Below are 18,879 nucleotides of genomic sequence, written 5' to 3' on the forward strand. Positions count from 1 at the left end.
TAACCTTGGACAACCTATAATTTTTGAAATTTAGTCTATCCTTCGAAATACAAACAGTGGGGAAGAGGGATATTGGTTCACTTTTTTTTTTGGAGGATATTATAAGGATTGTTATTATAAGAGTTACAGTAGTTTGGTGTAGTGATTGTGGCATCAGACTAAAAACCAGTTGGCCATGAATTTCAGTCCTGCCTTGGGCACGAAGCCAGCTGGGTGACCTTGGGCCAGTCACTCTCTCTCAGCCCTAAGAAGGAGGCAATAGCAAGCCACTTCCTAAATCTTGCCAAAAAAGACTGCAGGGATCTGTCCAGGCAGTCTCCAGGAGTCAAGACTGACTCAAAGGCACCAAAAATAAAGTAAAATAAAATAAAATATACTTGGGAAAACATATATTATGCAAAAGCACATACAGGAATCAATTAATAGAGATGTTGCATTTAATACAACCTGCTATATTTGCTTCTGAGAGGGAAATTCATTTCACTGAGGTTTGTACTTTTATCACCTTAAAAAAGGGTCTTTTTAAAAATAATCCTTGTGATCCATTCACATACATTAGGGTGCGCAATCTTGGATATGGCCACCAGAATCCTCAAACTGTACTTCGCAATGGGACAGTAAGAAAGGTTGCCAATCAGGTTAATTGTACTCAATTAATTAAATATAATGTTAAATTATAACTCAGATTTAATTGAAATTTTAATTTAATTGTTATCCTGGTGATACATTTTTAATTGTACCGCTCCCTTGATTTGCAGCTCAAAGGTCTTGGAATTCTTTGTGAAATACATATTGTCTCTATGTGTATACCAATGTGTAGAGAGCCAGTTTGGTCTAGTGGTTAAGGTGCTGGGCTAGAAACCAGGAGTCTGAGTTCTAGTCCCGCCTTTGGCATGAAAGCTGGCTGGGTGACCTAGTCTCAGCCCAACTAGGTGCAATGTAGACTAGCCTCCTCGTGGTGCACCCCAGGCAACGTGACTTGTCACGGCTAAATAGTCTACACATCTGGCTGCTGGACCTCACAAGGATTTCCCAGCAAGCAAAGCAGCATGAACACCGAACTGCTATGCCTTATGATAAAAAAACAAAAAGCAATGTGTATATGTGTGCAAGTATGTGTTTTTATGCTTTTGGAGATGCTAATTCAGTTCTGTCCTTAATAATGAGCTTTAGGAGAAGTTTGGTTTTCTCCCTATCTTCTTGCAGACAGCGTAATTCATCTCCCTTAGAGAAAGACATTTCATTGCAAGTTTCATTGTACCTTCTCTCCTGTGACTGATAGCTTCCCTGGCTTCTCATACTTCTTCTAGACCACAGAAGACAACTTCATGGGAAAACTTCTCTTTGGGTTTCTCTTCACTCCTGCTCTTAAGCCCTTCTATTGTTCAACCTCTTTAGTCCAGATCTTCATTTACTTCCATTTCACTTTACTGTCCACTGGTGGCTTGTTCTGTCAAAATGGCACATGAGATTTCAGATGGGAGGTGTCACTGTAGTTGAGGGCCCCTCTTGTATGCCCCTAATAGAGAATGCCTTCTATAGCCCTTGATGAAGGATGCTGAAGAGAAGAAATAATGTCATTGGACAGTGAATAAATAGTGTGCTCCTCCATCTTCCTTATTCATCACATTCCTAAAACAGTGAGACAGAGATGAAGTGATCCTTCCTCTGGGTAGGCATACGAGCTCAGCTGTCAAGTCAAGCCCTCTCAGCAGATCTAGGTGTTGGGTAGGTGAACAAGCTGCAAATGTGTGTTGATGTGCATGCTTCATATAACATGCTGATTCTTATTTGATTGATGTGGAGCTTCTCCCACACAGCCTGTATGAACTTGCAAAGCTATGAAATTAGGAGTTAATGCTGAAATAATCATCCTTGCGAAATGTCAAAGCCAGGCTTCGGCACTGCCACAATTCTACCAAGACTGGTTTGTTTATTTACAAGTCTCGCTTGTTTACAACCCTGAGAGTTGTGTTGCCATAGCTGAAAATATTTTGCCTGCTTCTTTAAGTGTGGGTGTGTGTCGGTGTGTGTGTGCATAATTATTTGTTATGCTGGTGTCCCGTGGTGTGAAATAATTCTGCGTTTCTCTCCAACACTGACTCTTTTGTGCTTTAAAAACAAACAGAAAAGGCTGGAGCTGGGGGGTGGCGGGTGGTTAAGAAAATGAAAATCCCCAAAGCAGAAGGAAAATCTTCCTGTTTTCCCTACCATTTTATATATAGAATAGCTGCTGAGAACAATTCCTGAAGTTGAATTTATTATTGTTAGTGGGTATGATATTTCATGGCAGAAATGATGGATGACAACTTAAATTTCTGTCCAGGGAATGAAGGTGAACTGTGACAGAGTTATTTGTCTTGGGAATGAAGGTTGGGGTCAGGCGGGGCTGGGGTGCCTGAAGGCACAAGACATTGACAAATTCATCCTGCAGGGCTCATATCTTGAACCTTTTTGTTTTGGATCTTGGCTATTCACTAAGCGACCTCCATCTTTCATTCTGCCAGCAAGTGAAAGATGTCTTGCTGCATTGGCACTCCCCTTCCCACTAATTCTTGTCATTCAGTGCTCCTGACAGGACTAAGCCCAAACTCTTCCCGCTCCTTTCAAAGGGAAGGTTAAAATATTTATTTCAGCTCATCATGGCCTCTTTGATTTACTGGAGTATCATTTTTCCTGTCGCCTTTGTTGCAGGTCACTGGAAGGACTGCAGACATTTAGCAGCTTGGAAGAGCTCGTCTTGGACAACAATCTTCTCCAAAATGACCTTCGGTTACCCAGCTTGCCACACCTGCATACTCTGATGCTCAACAAGAACCAAATATCCTTCCGAAGACCGAGGGAGGGAGAGACCGTGCCAAAAGTCCACCAATCCTTGGGTGCCAGCCAAATGAAAGGATGTAAAATATAGCTTAGGCGCAGGCAAAACATTGCCCACCCCCATTAACCAGAATGCTTCGCAGGAATTTATAGTGGCTCTTTCATAAGCATGATGCCTTGCTCTCTTTTCCTGTTCCCCTATTTAAAAAAAGAACGTGTGTGTGTGTGTGTGTGTGAGAGAGAGAGAGAGAGAGAGAGAGAGACTGAAGTTTATGGCTCCGAAGGAATCTTTGTTAAGAAATTCAGAGTGGAAATAACAGCCAGTTTTACTTGGGAAGAAATGAATCCAGCTGGTTTTGGATTCTGTAGAAGGCTGACCTCTAGTGGAAGACAAGTTGCAATGAAACCAGGCAAAGCTTAGTTGTGTGTGTCCTGGGTCCCCCTTCTTGATTTCCTCAGCAGGACTAGACTGATCACTCGACTAGATGTGCTTCAGAGCAGCATCTCAGACAGCTGGACACTATGTGGTGATTAGCAAAGATGGCCTGTGTGTGGCTACTGGGTCATGGGCTGTGTTTTGCTTATTCAAAAGGTTTGGCCTTTCAGGCTGTTCTCCTATTCCTGGATATGTGCATACATTCCCTTTCCTGGAAAGACTAGTGCGATGCACAAGATGCATAGGAGCCACACATGCTCAGTTTTATTCTGAGTATGGCATAGGGCTGACCTGAAACCATCGGTTCAACTTTCCGAGATTTTATCAGGGCTACAAAGCTCTATCCAGGAAACTCTGAGGCCTCGGGGGGTGAGAGAAATCACAGCATGGCTGTTATGAATTCTCATGCATCAAATGTTATGCTCCAATCCAGTTCAGACCACCATGCTCAGAAGGTCTGATCATATGAAAAGTTTTTAAATAATATTCCTGATAACCTATCAGAAGCTGTTGGTGGTAAATCCTGACTGACAAACCCTAAAACTGTGAACTGTCAATTCAGTGTTAATGAAACTGTCAATTCGGTGTTAATGAAACCAATATTCGAATGCTCTAATACTGATTACATACTGATTTACCACTGAATTATAATGGTAACTGTGATCCTAAGCCATCTTTTTTTTTAAAGCCACAGCATATTTAAATTGGTTGAATATCTGTCATTCAAACCACAATTCTACAAGGTATTATTATTCTTGGCCATACCAACTTCCAGAAAGGGAATTTCCCAGGTATGCTTTATACCTGAGTTCTCAGCCTTTGGGGCCTATCAGCACACTGGGCATATTGAGACCAGGTCTCAGTATTTTTCACGTAAATGGCTTTCAGAAAAGCTGTGGCCAGTTGGAAGACACCCATTTGCACAGGCAAAGTGATGAAGATGTCCACTGGCAACTCCCACCTCAGCCTAAAGCTGATGCCAGTTTAGAAGGTTAAAATCAATACCTATAAAACAAGATCAGGAACTGCAGACAATACAAGAGGGTTACCCCAAACCCAATCTCAGTAAACAATCACTTAGGGGCAGCTGAAACAGGACAGTTTCGATGGCTCTGCAGAACGCCTATAAGGATGTTGGGGCATCTCTAGGGTTAGTCTCAGCCTTACCAGGTAGAGCAGACAGGAAACACGTCCAGATCAGCTAACTCTACTTTACTTTGTAAGCTTACGCTAACAGAACTTGCAAGTCTGAAAGTACTACCCCCAAGTAACTAAGGAGGGTCTCTTCTGAGCCTCTTGTCCTGCCCACTGTCTAGCTGTGGACAATGCTGTCTCTTAACTGAGTGTTCCCTTGGCAGCGTCTCTGGGCCCGGGCTCCCAAGGTCTTTCCCACATACCATTAGAGTTAGAGGGTTCCAAGACAGGGAGCTGCTGCAGAGAAGGCTTTCCTTCAGAGCAGGACCCCCTTTAATCTCTTCTGAGAACTTGTCCCTAAGCAATAACCTCCCTTTGAGAATTCATGGATCAGGCAAATTCCATTCTGAGGAGATCGTCCCTACGGTAGTTAAAATATCAGAATTATGTAAAGTAAAATAAATCTAATAAGACTTGGAGACTGATAGGTGCCAAGGGAAATGGTAGAGATACTAGGGAGGGTCTCCCTGGTATTCTACCCAGGCTACTTTAAGTCAAATTGACTCAAGTAGGTCTGTTCCACACTGAAGCATGACATCATTTCTGCTGGCACATTGCTTACTATGTGGTTTGCATCAAATGCTTAAAACAGCCAACTCAGAGGGGGCTGGGATAATAGAATCAAAGAATATAAAAGATGGAAGGGACCTTAGAGGTCTCCTAGTCCAACCTTGGTGCAGGTGTAGATCAGTGCAGGTGGAATTAAAAAAACACCAATTGATCTATGATACAGCATTCTGTGGATTGATTCCTTTTTGAAAAAGTTGAGATATGCTGCTCCCAAGTCACATTTTGAGTCTGTTCCTCTCAGCCCTTAGAGAAGACTGGAAATGCTAGGAACAGAGGCTGTGTTAGTAACATCTTCATAAGCTTCCTCTGCTGATCATGTTAAGCAGGAATTTAAGAAAGAATTAACTAGACCGAAAGGAATTCCATATAGAAGTGCTAATACTGCTCAAGGCCCATCCGACTGCAAACCTCTATCTTGTCAGTCTACAGAAGAGATTTTTGAACTGATGAATCCAGAACCTTTGTGCATCTTCCTAACAAGCTAACAAGTTCAGAGTAATACCAATAACTTTACAGCACTCACCTATCACTGTTTGTCTTTAGCATAAAATCTTTTGTAGATTAGGTTCAAAAGCACACAAGTAACCAGGAATCTCCCTGAGTTTTCTTTTCATTGCTTGGACCTTTGTTTATCAGACCATTCTTCCTCTTTCTTTCTTTGCACTATCTTTTGTTTCACTCTGGAGATTCATGCCAATTTCCAGGGACAGAATCTTCTTCCTCTATCCTTAAGTCCTTCTGTTGCCTTTCTCACCCAGACAGATCTATTGGTTTTAAGAATATTTCATTCCCTGTTGAAACATCCATAGTGTATAATATTCACTGCCGCCTGCAATGTGGCTTTAGCTGTTGGTTCCTTATGGGGCTGTTTTTGTTTCTTAGAGGAAGACATGTTCTGCCTGTGAAACATTTTCTCCAATAATCAAACTTCAATAATCAAAGGTCATGATTGCTGCAGAAGAGGCAAGATCCCTGTGAAAGAAGGATTTTTCCCCATCCTGTTTCAGATTCTAGGCAAAAGTGCACTTGAGGCAGTAAGAAACAAAACAAATTTGACTGCTGGCTAAGCTACATAAAATTGTTGGAACTCAGTGGATCTCTGGGTACCAATCGAAGTGAATATTTGTAGCTCAGGGCTGAACTGTGGACTCCTTGGTGCTCTCTGGGCCTTGCTGTTTTCTTGCAGACGTTTCATTGCCAGACTAGGCAACATCTTCAGTGCCAACTGAAGTGCCACTGAAGATGTTGCCTAGTCTGGCAATGAAACGCCTGCAAGAAAACAGCAAGGCCCAGAGAGCACCAAGGAGTCCACATCTCTGGGCATGTATGACATGGTGAATGCTCTTCCCACTATAGCCTTGAAAAAGCTGCTTTGGCTCTTTGTGAGCAATTGAGTTGAGGATTATTTGTTGTTCTGCCCTAAAACCAGAACTTTAGATAACAGCATCGATACAGCACTTCTTTTTAAGATCACTGTGAGCCAGTCTTAAGTGAAACCTTTTCTGTTCTCCCTGTTCTAGAACAGGCTGTAAATTTCTCTTGCTCTGCTCTTCTCTGCCATGTCTCCTGAATGAGTCACCATTTTCCTTAGTAACTGGTCTTCTCACCTAAGACAGCCCTTCTCCAGCTTCTAAGCAGCTCTTTTTTACAGGCGTAGGAAAAATGGGGCCGGAGGTTTATTTGTTGTGTACTTGAAAAAGAACATTTGCAATGAAGCCATAAGCAAGGGGCATAAAATGGGTCTGTTTAAACAGGAAGCACATGACAATTTTCTTTACTACTGCTGCTACAATGATGATGATGATGATGGTGATGATTTGGGAGGCCAAAAAAAAAATGATAGAAGGGTACTAAATCCTTGCCACTGTAGTGCTGCACAAAAAAAAAAAAAAACACTTTTGCAATGTGCTTTTTTATCTGTAGGGAAAAGATTTTCTCGCCCTATCAAAGGAAAAACAAGTTGGGAAGAAGTTTTTCATGGGAGAGAGAACTACTTTTATCCTATTGCTTCTTTGATCATATTTGGAACTGCTTCTAATGAAAGCAAAAAGGAATAATTTGTCTTGAGCTTTGCGTCAAGTGCACTTTTGCCCAGTGACTGAAAAAGAGGAGGGGAAACAACCTTCTTTCATAAGGATTTTGTATTGGATGTTTCTCTGCATTTCCTTCTTTGCCTCCTGCAAATAAGATGTAAATTGGAATGCATATAGTAAAAGGAAGGCCCTGAAGGGCAAAACGTCTGTTCCTGCTCTGGGGCAATGCCACAGCCCTTTAGTTATTGAGGTGAAAAAGTGCGGAATATTCCATCTGCAAGAGATAACAAAGATAACAGGAACACATACATCAAAGTCAAAGACAAGCAACCAAACAGGCCTGAATTTGTTAAGAGAGCCACATAATAATCGTGGTGATAAAACTCCAGAAACAAATGGATGAAAACAATGAATGGTTGACTGAAGCCAGTAATTTTGTGCCAAAAGGTGGAAAATGTCCTTAATCTTGGGATGTACTTCGCTGTAGATAAATTAATATAATTATGATCTGACAGGGAGCATTTGGGGATTTGAGATCAATCTGTGTACTTTGTTTTTTTGCCTTGCTGGCTAACATGACATCATTGCTAAAACTATGAGCCACAACATCCTTAGTTCCAATCCCACAAACTCTCTAGGCTGACTTAGGCAAGCAATATTCTAAGCACATAGGTAGTCCTTGACTTATGACCATTCATTTACCAACTGTTCAAGGTTACAATGGCACTGAAAAAAATGACTTATGACCAGTTCTCATACTTACAACCATTGCAGCATCCCTGCAGTCATGTGGTCAAAATTCAGATGCTTGGCAACTGGTATGTATTTATGATAGTTGCAGCATCCGGGGTCACCTGATTGCTATTTGCAACCTTCCCAGCTGGCTTTCAACAAACAAAGACAATGGAAGAAGCTGGATTCACTTAACGATTGCATGATTCACTTAATGGCCACAGTGATTCACATAATGGCCATGGCAAAAAAGTCATAAAATCAGGTGTGACTCACTTAATGACCACCTTGCTTAGCGACAGAAGTTCCAGTCCCAATTGTGGTCATAACTTGAGGACTACCTGTGTCTTCTTTTAAGCCAGAGTTTTTGTCCAGAGTGTGGTAGTACCTTATCCTGGAAACTGTCCTGTAGGTTTTGGAGAAGAAAGGAAGGTGAAAGGCCTCAACACAAGCAAAACTGTTATTGTTTTCATAACAGGCAGATTACATTCTTTGCCATTACTAAAAGAGAAAGAAAATATAAGCAAAGTATTGCTACCATTTTTCAAATCTCTTTACAGGCCTTCCACTTTCCTTTTTCCTCCCAGTTAAAAACATCTTTTGGCCCGGCAGAATTTCCTCCCTCCCTCCCTCCCTCCCGTACAAAATACACGCATCCAGTTTTTAGCCCTCCTTAGCTCTTGCGTAGGACGTTCCCACGGCACTTTGTGTAAGAACGTTGCAGTAGGTGAATGATGCAAAGAGAAGGGTCACTAGAAAGCATCCAAGGACTGACCGCTCTTTTTCTCTTAACAGTCCAAAACACCGTTTATTTATCATTCATTCTGATGCGGACGTACATTAGATACATCAGCGCAACAACCTGCAACAGCGTAGGCTGCCAGAGGAACCATAACAATTGATTATTTTTATACTAGCATATCTCAAGACAGAAAATTAGCTAAGAAATTAGTACTTGCCGCCCTAAAAACAAAAGAAAACAAGAAAAAAAAACCTTCCTTGAGCACTTCTTGCCCCCAAATCCAGACGTCTGAACAGCATCATGCTGGTTTTAAGGAAGATTTGATACATGCCAGCTAAGCATGAAAGAAAGGATAGCAATTCTTTTTTCTACAATGCAGTATTAGTCATTGGATCCAAGTCTGAGATAATTCTTTCAAACGTAAGACTGAAGATGCAATCCTATTGCCTCTATGGCTCTATCTTGAAGCCACAGGCTATTTCATCCCCTTCCCCTAACTCCACCCCCAGAATTGGAGGACGAGGATCCCTCTCCTGCTTCTTCACTGGTCCTCTAACTTGGGGGCAGGCTGGGAAACGCTGAGGACTGCTAGGCCATCGTACAGTCCTGCTTCTCTGAAAATGCCAAAATGTTTATTCACTTAGGCTCCCTCTATATATTTGCAGGACCCCATGAAATTCTGATAATCCCCAGTGGCAAAAATATGCAAAAATTCAGAAAATTCAGAAGGGAACAAATACATTTTCATAGAACTTTAGATATAGTGGGTGCATTAAATGACTTTCAAATCTCATGTATCTCAGCATGTATCATTCTGCATTCATCTCCATAAAAGATTTTGTTATGTCATTCTCTTTAAAGTTGGGTGTTATAAATTGCAGTGCACAAACAGCAACTTCATTTTTGCTAACAAAACATTCTGCTACCGCCAATAGCATATTTCCCAATATATAACAATGGTATATTGGGGTGGCAGTCATTTGACTCCACTTCAAAACTCATTTTTCCAACCTGTTGTAATATATTTAGTGATGAATGTACTGTGAAAGTTACTGCTTGTTGCCATGTTGGAAAAGTTTCATGGCTTCAGTAGTTGCTAACCATTTTCCCATACAACATCCATCATTTTGTCAAAGTTTTTAATGTTTTGCAGACAGTCACCTAGGAATGAAAAAGAAGTGAAGAAAAGAATAAGGAGGAAATAAAACCCAGGATCTTTCATTTTATGCCAAAGAAAGAATGAAAGAATTTCTCCTGCAGATAATTAATGTTACAGTTCTTTAAATGGCATTATATATATGTTCTCTCTCTCTCTCTCTCTCTGTGTATACAGGTAGTCCTCACTTAACCATTCATTTAGTGACGGTTTGGACTTATGACTGTGCTGAAAAAACCTAGCTTACAACCGGTCCTCATGCTTACAGCCGTCACAGCGTCTCCCCGGTCACGTGATCATGATTTGAGTGCTTGGCAACTGGTTTGCATTTATGACCATTGCAGCATCCCATGGTCAAGCAATCACCATTTTTGACCTTCCTGGCCAGCCTCTGGCAAGCAAAATCAATGGGGAACCACGTGATTCACTTAATGACCACATGGTTCACTTAATGCCTGCTGTGATTTCCTTAACAGCTACCACAGAAAAGGTCATAAAATAGGGTCATATTCACTTAATGACCACTTTGCTTAGCAACCAAAATTCTGGTCCCAATTGTGGCTGTTAAGTTAGGACTACCTGTATGTATGTATGTACGTATGTATGTATGTGTATATATGGTGTCATATTACAGAAAGACATACTGGTGGGCAGGGGTGGGAGAAGCACAATGTTGATTAAAAGTTTCCCTTTTGTTGATGTCATTGAATCCTTAATCCCTTGGACACATAACAGAGCTGGAGGGCTTGCTGGATCACTTGGCTGAAGTAGCACCTTCCCTGGAGTTCCTTAGTTTGCTGGGAAATTCAGCATGTCCAAATGAGCTGGTCTGCAAAGACAAGGATGAGGGAGACTACCAAAGATACAGGTCAGTATCTTGGACTGTACCCGGAGTTAACAATGGCTGCTGAGATGAAGTAGCTAGAAAGTAATTTAGGGGAACTAATGGTCTGTTGCCTTGTGTGGCGCAGAGTGGTAGGCGGCAGTATTGCAACCGAAACTCTCCCCACGACCTGAGTTCGATCCCAGTAGAAGCCGGATTCTTGGGTGACCGGCTCAGGTCGACTCAGCCTTCCATTCTCCCGAGGTCGGTAAAATGAGCACCTAGCTTGCTTGCTGGGGAAGGTGACAACTGGGGAAGGCAGTGGCAAACCACCCCGCTCTATAGTCTGCCAAGAAAACGTCGTGAAAGTGGCATCCCCCCAAAGGGTCAGACATGCACAGGGGACCTTTCACCATCACCTTTCACAATGGTCTGTTAAATGTTAGCATTAGGACATAGGACTCTTCTAGATGAGCATACAGATCAATCAGTGGAGCAAGATGCTCCCCACAGTCCAAAGATGCTTCACTAGAGCTGGCTTCCTCTTCTTTCTGTCATGCATACGGCAAACCAATAAACCCCATTTGCCCAAAGCTAAGGAAGCAGAAAGAAGCTGGGATGTGGTGCCTTGCCCTAGTGATTGTCAGGGACTGAGTCCACTTCCCTTAGGACCTCCTTGAGTCTTTCTCACTGTCTGATATAAAAGTATCCAGTCCAGGGATTATGACACTTTGTGTCATGAGTACAGATGGTGAGCATGAGGGGGCCCCTATCCAGGGGGGAAAACGCATGTGTAGTTTAGAGGCTTTGAACTGTCCTTCAAAGAAACTCAGACCAGACCCACCTTGGGGTTTATCAGTCTGGGTTTCCCACGTTCCTTCAGTTTGGTAGGATTTTCTGTCTACTAGAGCAGTTAATAAACACTAGAGACTAATTCTTTGTCTCAGTGTGGTTTTTTGCTTAGGTCAGGACACATTGGAGCCATTAAGAACAATTATACATGACACAGATAGGTGACCCATGGAGTACAATCTGATGGTAAGTTCTCCTGCGCAGGTTTTGTTAGCATTCGCTCTGTTGTATGAACCGTTCACCTCCATACAGTGCCTATACATGCAGCCAACTTTTCTTTGAGCCAGATTTTGCAAATCCTCATAATAGATCCCTACCAAGGCTGCAAAATGCTGACTCAGTGAAATTCTCATTGAATTAGCAGCACCACCCCCAAACCCTCAGCAGTCTCATGCATTTCCATAAATTATCACACAGGGACCTTCAAGAATCACCAATTATGCTTTTAAGTTCCAGCCCTTTCTTTAAAAATTCCTACATCAAATTGACAGAAAAATTGATGCATGTACAACTATATTAAAGGTATGATTTAATATTAGCATTCAAAGAAACAGGAAGAAGAAAAAGGCCCTAGAATATGCCATAAACAAAAAAGCTCCAAAAATTTGGAATGAATTGTTTGAGAGTCCTCTTCCCATTTGTAATTGTTAAGCCAACATAGCTATGTTTTTCTCTATCCCTGTCTGATATAATTGGCTGCCAGTGTTGAAGAAGCATCAGAGCAGTGGAAAGACAGGAATTATTACTGCACTTTCAAAGAAAAACATAATTTGTACTTCAGTTGTCTTAAGGTGATAGAGTCTATGTATATGAGGGGTATGTGAGCTCTTTTAGACATAATAGCAATATCAGGACAAACAGCATGGAATTTTATGCCTTCTGATTTTGCATATCAGCCTTCATTGTGCATGTTGGTGAGGCTGTACTGTAGAATTGGGCTACTTTCTATTTTTCCACCACATTTTCGGCTTTTATAGCATGGGTCAGGGCTGAGCCCATTTTGTTGCCTGAAACATTCATCATCATCAAATCTTTATTGCAGTCAAAGACCAGCATATTCTGAAATATTAAATTATTCTTTAGTGAAGAGCCCACTGTCCAATTCTCAGGGTGTTACTGAATGTTGGCAGTATGGCTTTAGTGTGTCCTTAGGGCTACCAAAAACAGAGCTATAAGAAGGACTTGAATTGTTCACACTTGCAGTATTAAAGTATCCTCAAGAAACCACAGTTGGACCCAATGGCAATGGACAATGTTTGTTCTGTTTTCAACTTTCTCTTTTTGGAGAAGGTTGTTGAGAAGGTGTTGGGCTTCTGGAGGAAGCAGACTATCTGGACCCCTTTCAATATGGTGTCAGACTTAGGCATAGTACTGAGATGGCATTGATTGTGCTTGTGGACCATCTCTGGTGGGATCAGGATGGAGGTGGTGCATCCTTTCTGATGCTCTTTGGTCTCTCGGTGACCTTCTATATCATCAGTCACAGTATCTTTCTGGACCAGCTCAGGTGGTTAGGAATGGGGGCATGGTGCTGTAGGGGTTCTCTTTCACCTGGGGTCGGTTCACACCAGTGTTTGTGGGTTGGGAAAAGAGGTCTAGACATAAGCCCCTTCTTTGAAATTTCCATAGGGTTCTTCCCTCTCCTCATTCCTACTTGACATCTCAACCCCTGGCTGACCAGATAATGCCATCAACATTCTTTCTCAGTGCTTGGAGGCTGTGGGAATGACAATAGGAAGGTTCAAAGCACAAAAGCACTGACATCTGAGAAAGCAGTTCCTACTTTTGAGAGAAGATGTCCCGTTCTGATTTCCAGTGAAAATTAATATGAATTTTTGGAATTCAAATTTCTGAACTGAGATTTGGGTTTGGAGCACAGGTGATAGTGGGAGGGACTGGGGTGAATCAGTTTTCTGAATTGGCCTCGGAACAAGTTTGAGCTCACTGCACATCTGTGCTATCTACTAGCATAAGGGAAATAAATACTACTTCTGGCATATCACACATATATTCTGAGAAGCTGCATCCAAAAAGGTAATTATACTTTCCATAATATAAGATATATGATCTGTACAATAATGTCTTCAACAAGTGATGTAGTACAAATCTGGGAGGGGAGACTTTGTGCTGTTTCATTTATGCTGAGCACACTTCAGCTATAATGACTATTCCATGTTCAGTGTTTCAGATTTTTTGAAAATAAATTTAAAACTATAGTCTAGAGATTTGTGTGCATTTGAATATGCACATGCCAATTTCTGCATTTTGCCTAAATATCTTCCCATCACCTTCACCTTAAACTGTAAAGCACCAAGATCCGAAATGGTGGTGATGTAGTGTAAATTTATGAGATATTTTCACCACAGAATTCCTTAAAAATGAATGATATCTCTGTAGTTTACTGTTTTTCACTTTAAGGACATTTTTCTGACAATATGCAGCCTATTAATCATTTAAGCAAAAGTAGTTCCTTAAAGGAGCTGTTCACAGGCAAGACTCCATGGTTCATTTAATGCTATCTGGGAAAAAAAATCTCGTTGAGTGACATTCTCTGCAGTTATGTGATGTAATATTTATAATGTGTCACACAGCCATACATCAAAACAAACATGTCTGTTGAATTTGTTAGCAAAATGTTGATTGTTGAAAAGAAAAAGGATTGGGATAGTTTTAGTACATTATTTATGTCAGGCCATTATATGAAAAATTGGAAAACTCTAGCCAATTCTCATGCAATATTGTTTCTCTTGGACCAAGCTTTTCCAAGTTATTTTAAATTAATTTGATTGTGATTTGTCCCATATCAGATTCCATGAAAACCCAAGTTAATGTCTCTGTTGCTTTCTGCTTTGTCTGTAGGTTAGAATTTCTAGTTTTTATTGCACATTAAAACAAGTGTAAGCAAAATGCATAATATCACACAAACACTGTCAAATTTGTCAAATCACAGTGAGTAGTGGCTAATATTTAATAAGAAACATACAAAAATTAATGATCAAAGATTACATAAATAAGATGGGGCTAAAATACAACACCTTGGGGCAGGTAAATACCAAACCATATATTTTCAATCCCATATCAAATCTTTCCCATCACCCATAAAGAAATAAAATCATAGGGATAGGTTTATTCTCCTGTCCCCACCCTGCCCCCTTAAGAAATCTGAAAGCTGTGACACCAATTATTGGTATTTATAAATCCATCTACTACTTTTTATCATATAGTTGGTAGATTGTGATGCTCCTTAATTCATGATTGTATCCTGAATGACCCATTCTGAAGTCTATGCTGACTTTTCTTTAATCAACTCTTCATAGACTTCACGTGATGTAAACCTAGAAATAGAATCATGTGAAATAAAAATAAAATAATAAGGAGTGGAAATCCTACCGGAGGGAAAACAGGAACTATTATTCATGTAATAACTAAGCAGCATAAGAAGCAGGAGCTGAAATATTTGTAGCACAGGGATGAGCAACAGTCTGATTATGTAATTATCAATCAATCAAATATATTTATTTATGCAGTATTCAACCACTGTTAGGGTGCCACTTCCTTAATTCCACAGTTTGTCTGGTAGCCATTTTTTATTTTGTACAAAGTGCGGTCCTGGTTTTGACATGAGATGAGTCCCTGGTGGTCAAATGATCTCATGGGGGGGGGGTGCGGCTTACAACTGAGAGCAATCCCATTTATCTCAGTTGCTTCCTAGAATGGGGGAAATGTTGTTTCACGACATTGAATGAGGAAGGAAGAAAGACACCCAGACTTTCATCCTAGTTAAAGTGGTGTCCACAGACTGACATTTTGTTTCTGAGAATGTGCAGAAGCCTGAAAACTAGTGAGCAGAGGGATGGGGAAGAAGACGGGGAGGGGGCATGATCGATTCTGCTGGGCTGGGACAAAGGAGAGATATCCAGCAAGGCCACTGGATGCAAACAGACAGCCAAATGACATCAATTTGTCTTGCCTTTCCTCTCCATTCCACTCTTAGAATGAAAATGTGCCAGGATGCCGCATGCTCAGAAACACATCCTTTACTGGCTGAGAGCTACAGCTGTAGCTAAGTAGGAGAACGTGTGTCTAACAGGGCCTATTAAAGAACCGCGGGAAGACTCTGTCGGGTGGAAAGATGAGAACAGAGAAAAGAGGACAGGAGAATACAAGAAAGGAAAGGAATCAGCAGCCAGAGGAAAGGGAAAATGGTAACAAAGAATGGAAAAATGGTGCAAATATCAAGGCTACTGGGAACTGCATTGCCAACACATAAACTTTGATTTATCATGTGGATGTGATGGAGTGCTAACAGACCTTGGAAACACAGAGGGGGCAGCAAGACAGCTAAGGGAGGAAACAGGGCTGTTACAGAAGGCATTCCTGAGTCCAACGGGAGGGGGAAGCCTTAGAAAGAGTCCCAGGATAAGTCTGCCTAAATAACACTAGGTGTAGGTTCTGTGTGGAGAATTACTTTGGTAGGGTTTTTGTGTTTGTGTGTGTCTGTGCGCGTGCATGCATGCCTCTTCGAGTCAGTCTTGACTCATGGCAACTGCCTGGACTAGTCCCTGCAGTTTTCTTGGCAAGATTTTGGAAGTTGTTTGCCATTGCCTCCTTCCTAGGGCTGAGAGAGAGGGACTGGCCCAAGGTCACCTAGCTGGTTTATGCCTAAGGAAGGACTGGAACTCCCAGTCTCCTGGTTTCTAGCCTGATGCCTTAGCCACTACACCAAATGGGGTCTCTTCTGTTACATTACCCTGATTATAAGATGAGGTCAATTCCACAATTTCATATTTGCCCCTCTAAGAAGCACAAGTGAATAGCTGGAGCTGGCCACAGAAGCCAATGAAAGATTCCCAAGCAGACTCTTGTAAGAACATGCAACTTTGTGGAATCGCCTGAGAGATGGTTTGAATGAAACTGTGGCTTGGTAATTAAAGCCATTTTGAAGCTCTTTCAAATCAATACAGTACTGTAATGTGATCAATCATTTCATGTTGTGTACCTTCTATAATTCTTGTACTATTACCTGCAATAGCAATTCAGCAAGAGAAAGCTCAGCCAACTCCACAGCTACTAGATCAGCACTGCAAAAATCCAGATGACCAGTAAATAGCAGTAAAGAGATCCTAAAAATGCTGCACCCAAATTTCTGAAGCCCAGATATGGCAGTCCTGGCTGGTTCCAATGGCATCTTTTAAAACCTAGGTTTCTACTGGTCTTCATAATGCATCTCTTTTGGTGGGAATAGGCATTGACTTGCATTACACCTTTCAAAGTAGCCCCTCCTGATTTTCCCAGTCAGTCTTCCAGGCTGCACCAATTATGGCTCTGGGCAGCTAACAGCAAACCCATAAACAGAGATATGCAAAACAATTGAAAATAATTGAAAAGCAATGCCCAACAACCCAATGTGCCACACTTCAGGGATGGAATAATCTCATTAATCTACCCCCCCCCCCAATTTCCAAACAGCCCCATTTTTATGGTATTTGGAAAATATAGCAAGAAAGGAATGAGGGACCATCATCAAGAAAGCTCAGCCGCTGTGTTGCTGCAGATGACTTCAGGCTTCTCCCTGATTTTGCCGGATGGGCAGATGGAGCCTGAGCTATGTATGGCTTGTGACCTGGAAGCTGAGTGGCAGTCAGTGCTGCTCCTGTGAAAGGGTTTTACAAGAGTGGATACTCTTAACTAATGCTGAACTGCTGCATGCTGAACTCCCGTGAAGTTTCCAAAAGGAAGCACCATATAGAACATCTGGCAATAGTGGAGACGTGAGGCGACAAGGGTGCAAATCATGGGGAGCAAAGCCTCCTGTTCCAGAAATGAGTGTAACTGGCTCACAAAATGTAACTGTGCACAGGACTTTCTGGCCAAAGCCTTCACCTCCTCTTCATAAGGTGGGAATATGTCTCAAAGATAGCATATAATTTTCAGTGGTGGGAGGTAGTACTTGTCACTCCTACAACTAAATTGTTCAAAAATGGTGTTCTGAGGAAATTCTGGTGGGGACATGGCGGACTGAACAGCTGTGCCCATGTCCTAGCGGGCAGAACTGACAACGTGGCAGTTTTTTAGGGCTCTGGCAGGTTTTCCTGAAGCCCAGGAGTGTTTTCCAGAAAAAGGAAAACACTTGGAATCCCTCCATCTGTCCTCCGGATGGCTGCTTGCAGCCAGAAGATCACAAACAGTGTTTGCACTGGACTGGTAAGAGCAGCCAGGAGGCTGGGACATCACCATTTCCAAGCTGTGCTGTAGCCTTAAAGGGACACTAAGAACAGCCACCCCATTTCTAAATCACCCAATTTATATTTCTTTTAAGTACACGTACCCTAAGAGAGGCTTTCTACAGCGAGGAGAAGCGGGTTCTCTTGGTGCTTATCCTTTTTTGGGGGGGATTAATAGTTAAAAAATTCTTTTAAAGTTTTGGGCTTTGTTTTTCATCCAAATATTAAGAAGGATTGAGAGTAAATAATTGTCTCCCTGTTATTATTTTTGTACTAAATTTGAAGATATTAGCATTTTCCTACACGGTAAATCGGCTGTTTTGAACTTCAGTCCTGGGGAACTGTCTGCATATCTCACTTTCACTTGTGTGAACACATTCCAGAATTCTTTCATATCTTTGACTTTCGCTGGTTAAGCTCCTAGGGGGCGCCATAATCTACTGCACAAGACATGGGGGATTTCAAACAGACTTTCTCTGACTTCCAACAAGATTTTAAACAGGTTCTTTCTGATTCCTACCAAGTTTCTATGTGGAATTTAACAGCGACAGGAATGTCTCTTCTAAGAGTGAGATTGGGACTTCTGTTGAAATGCTGGATGAAGATTGGATAGGCGAGTTGAAGAAATTACAGGGAGAGATTGAGTTGCAAGCCACAAGTGAAATTGATCTTCTGGTGGAATGCCTTGGAAAGGGAGGGGTTGTTGTGTATGGGAGGTCTCCTGAAGAGAAGTCAGAGTTTTTGAGGGGGGCAGTTGGGCTGTTTGATTTTTTTAAAGAAAAATCTCTGTGCACATTGTGGGGACATGTAAATGCCTTGGTCTATTTTGAAGTGGGATAAGGGTTTAAGAATATTTATCTGGACTGCTTTTAGGGTTTGGCTGATTTCATTTTTCTTTAACGATTTGGATTAAGATTATTAAGGTACAATAAAAATAATAAATGGTTCTGGGTTTAATATGATTAAGATTATTAAAATTGTTGTATTTTTAAGTATAATGGCAGACAATTTATGTTTTTTAGTTTGATCTTTATTATAGTAAGGAATATAAGAATAGTAGTAGGAAGGAAATAATTAAATAAATGTTATCAAGAGGGGGAAGTTGATTAGGAGATATATATCCTAAAATATATTTCCAAATACATTTATCCATACACACACACACACAAACAAACATATACATACACATACACATACACACATACATACACTGTATATATGTTCTTTTATTGTAAGGGGAGGGAGCAACTGTATTTAGTGATCTTTATAATGTGCCAGTGGAAAGATTTATAGAAAC

At 41.3% G+C, this 18,879-nt stretch overlaps 1 protein-coding gene across 2 annotated transcripts in view; it reads left to right on the forward strand.

Annotated features, from left to right (window-relative positions):
- The window catches only part of LRMDA (leucine rich melanocyte differentiation associated), an 871,997-nt gene that overhangs the window by 469,868 nt on the left and 383,250 nt on the right, over positions 1–18,879 (forward strand). For both annotated transcript variants that reach the window (XM_063307686.1, XM_063307685.1), the window contains exons 3-4: positions 2,695–2,826; positions 10,417–10,551. In XM_063307686.1, the coding sequence (XP_063163756.1) occupies positions 2,695–2,826; positions 10,417–10,551 (267 nt within the window). The remainder of the gene's footprint in view (positions 1–2,694; positions 2,827–10,416; positions 10,552–18,879) is intronic.

This window comes from Candoia aspera, chromosome 6, assembly GCF_035149785.1.
Source record: "Candoia aspera isolate rCanAsp1 chromosome 6, rCanAsp1.hap2, whole genome shotgun sequence".
Lineage (NCBI taxonomy): Eukaryota > Metazoa > Chordata > Lepidosauria > Squamata > Boidae > Candoia > Candoia aspera.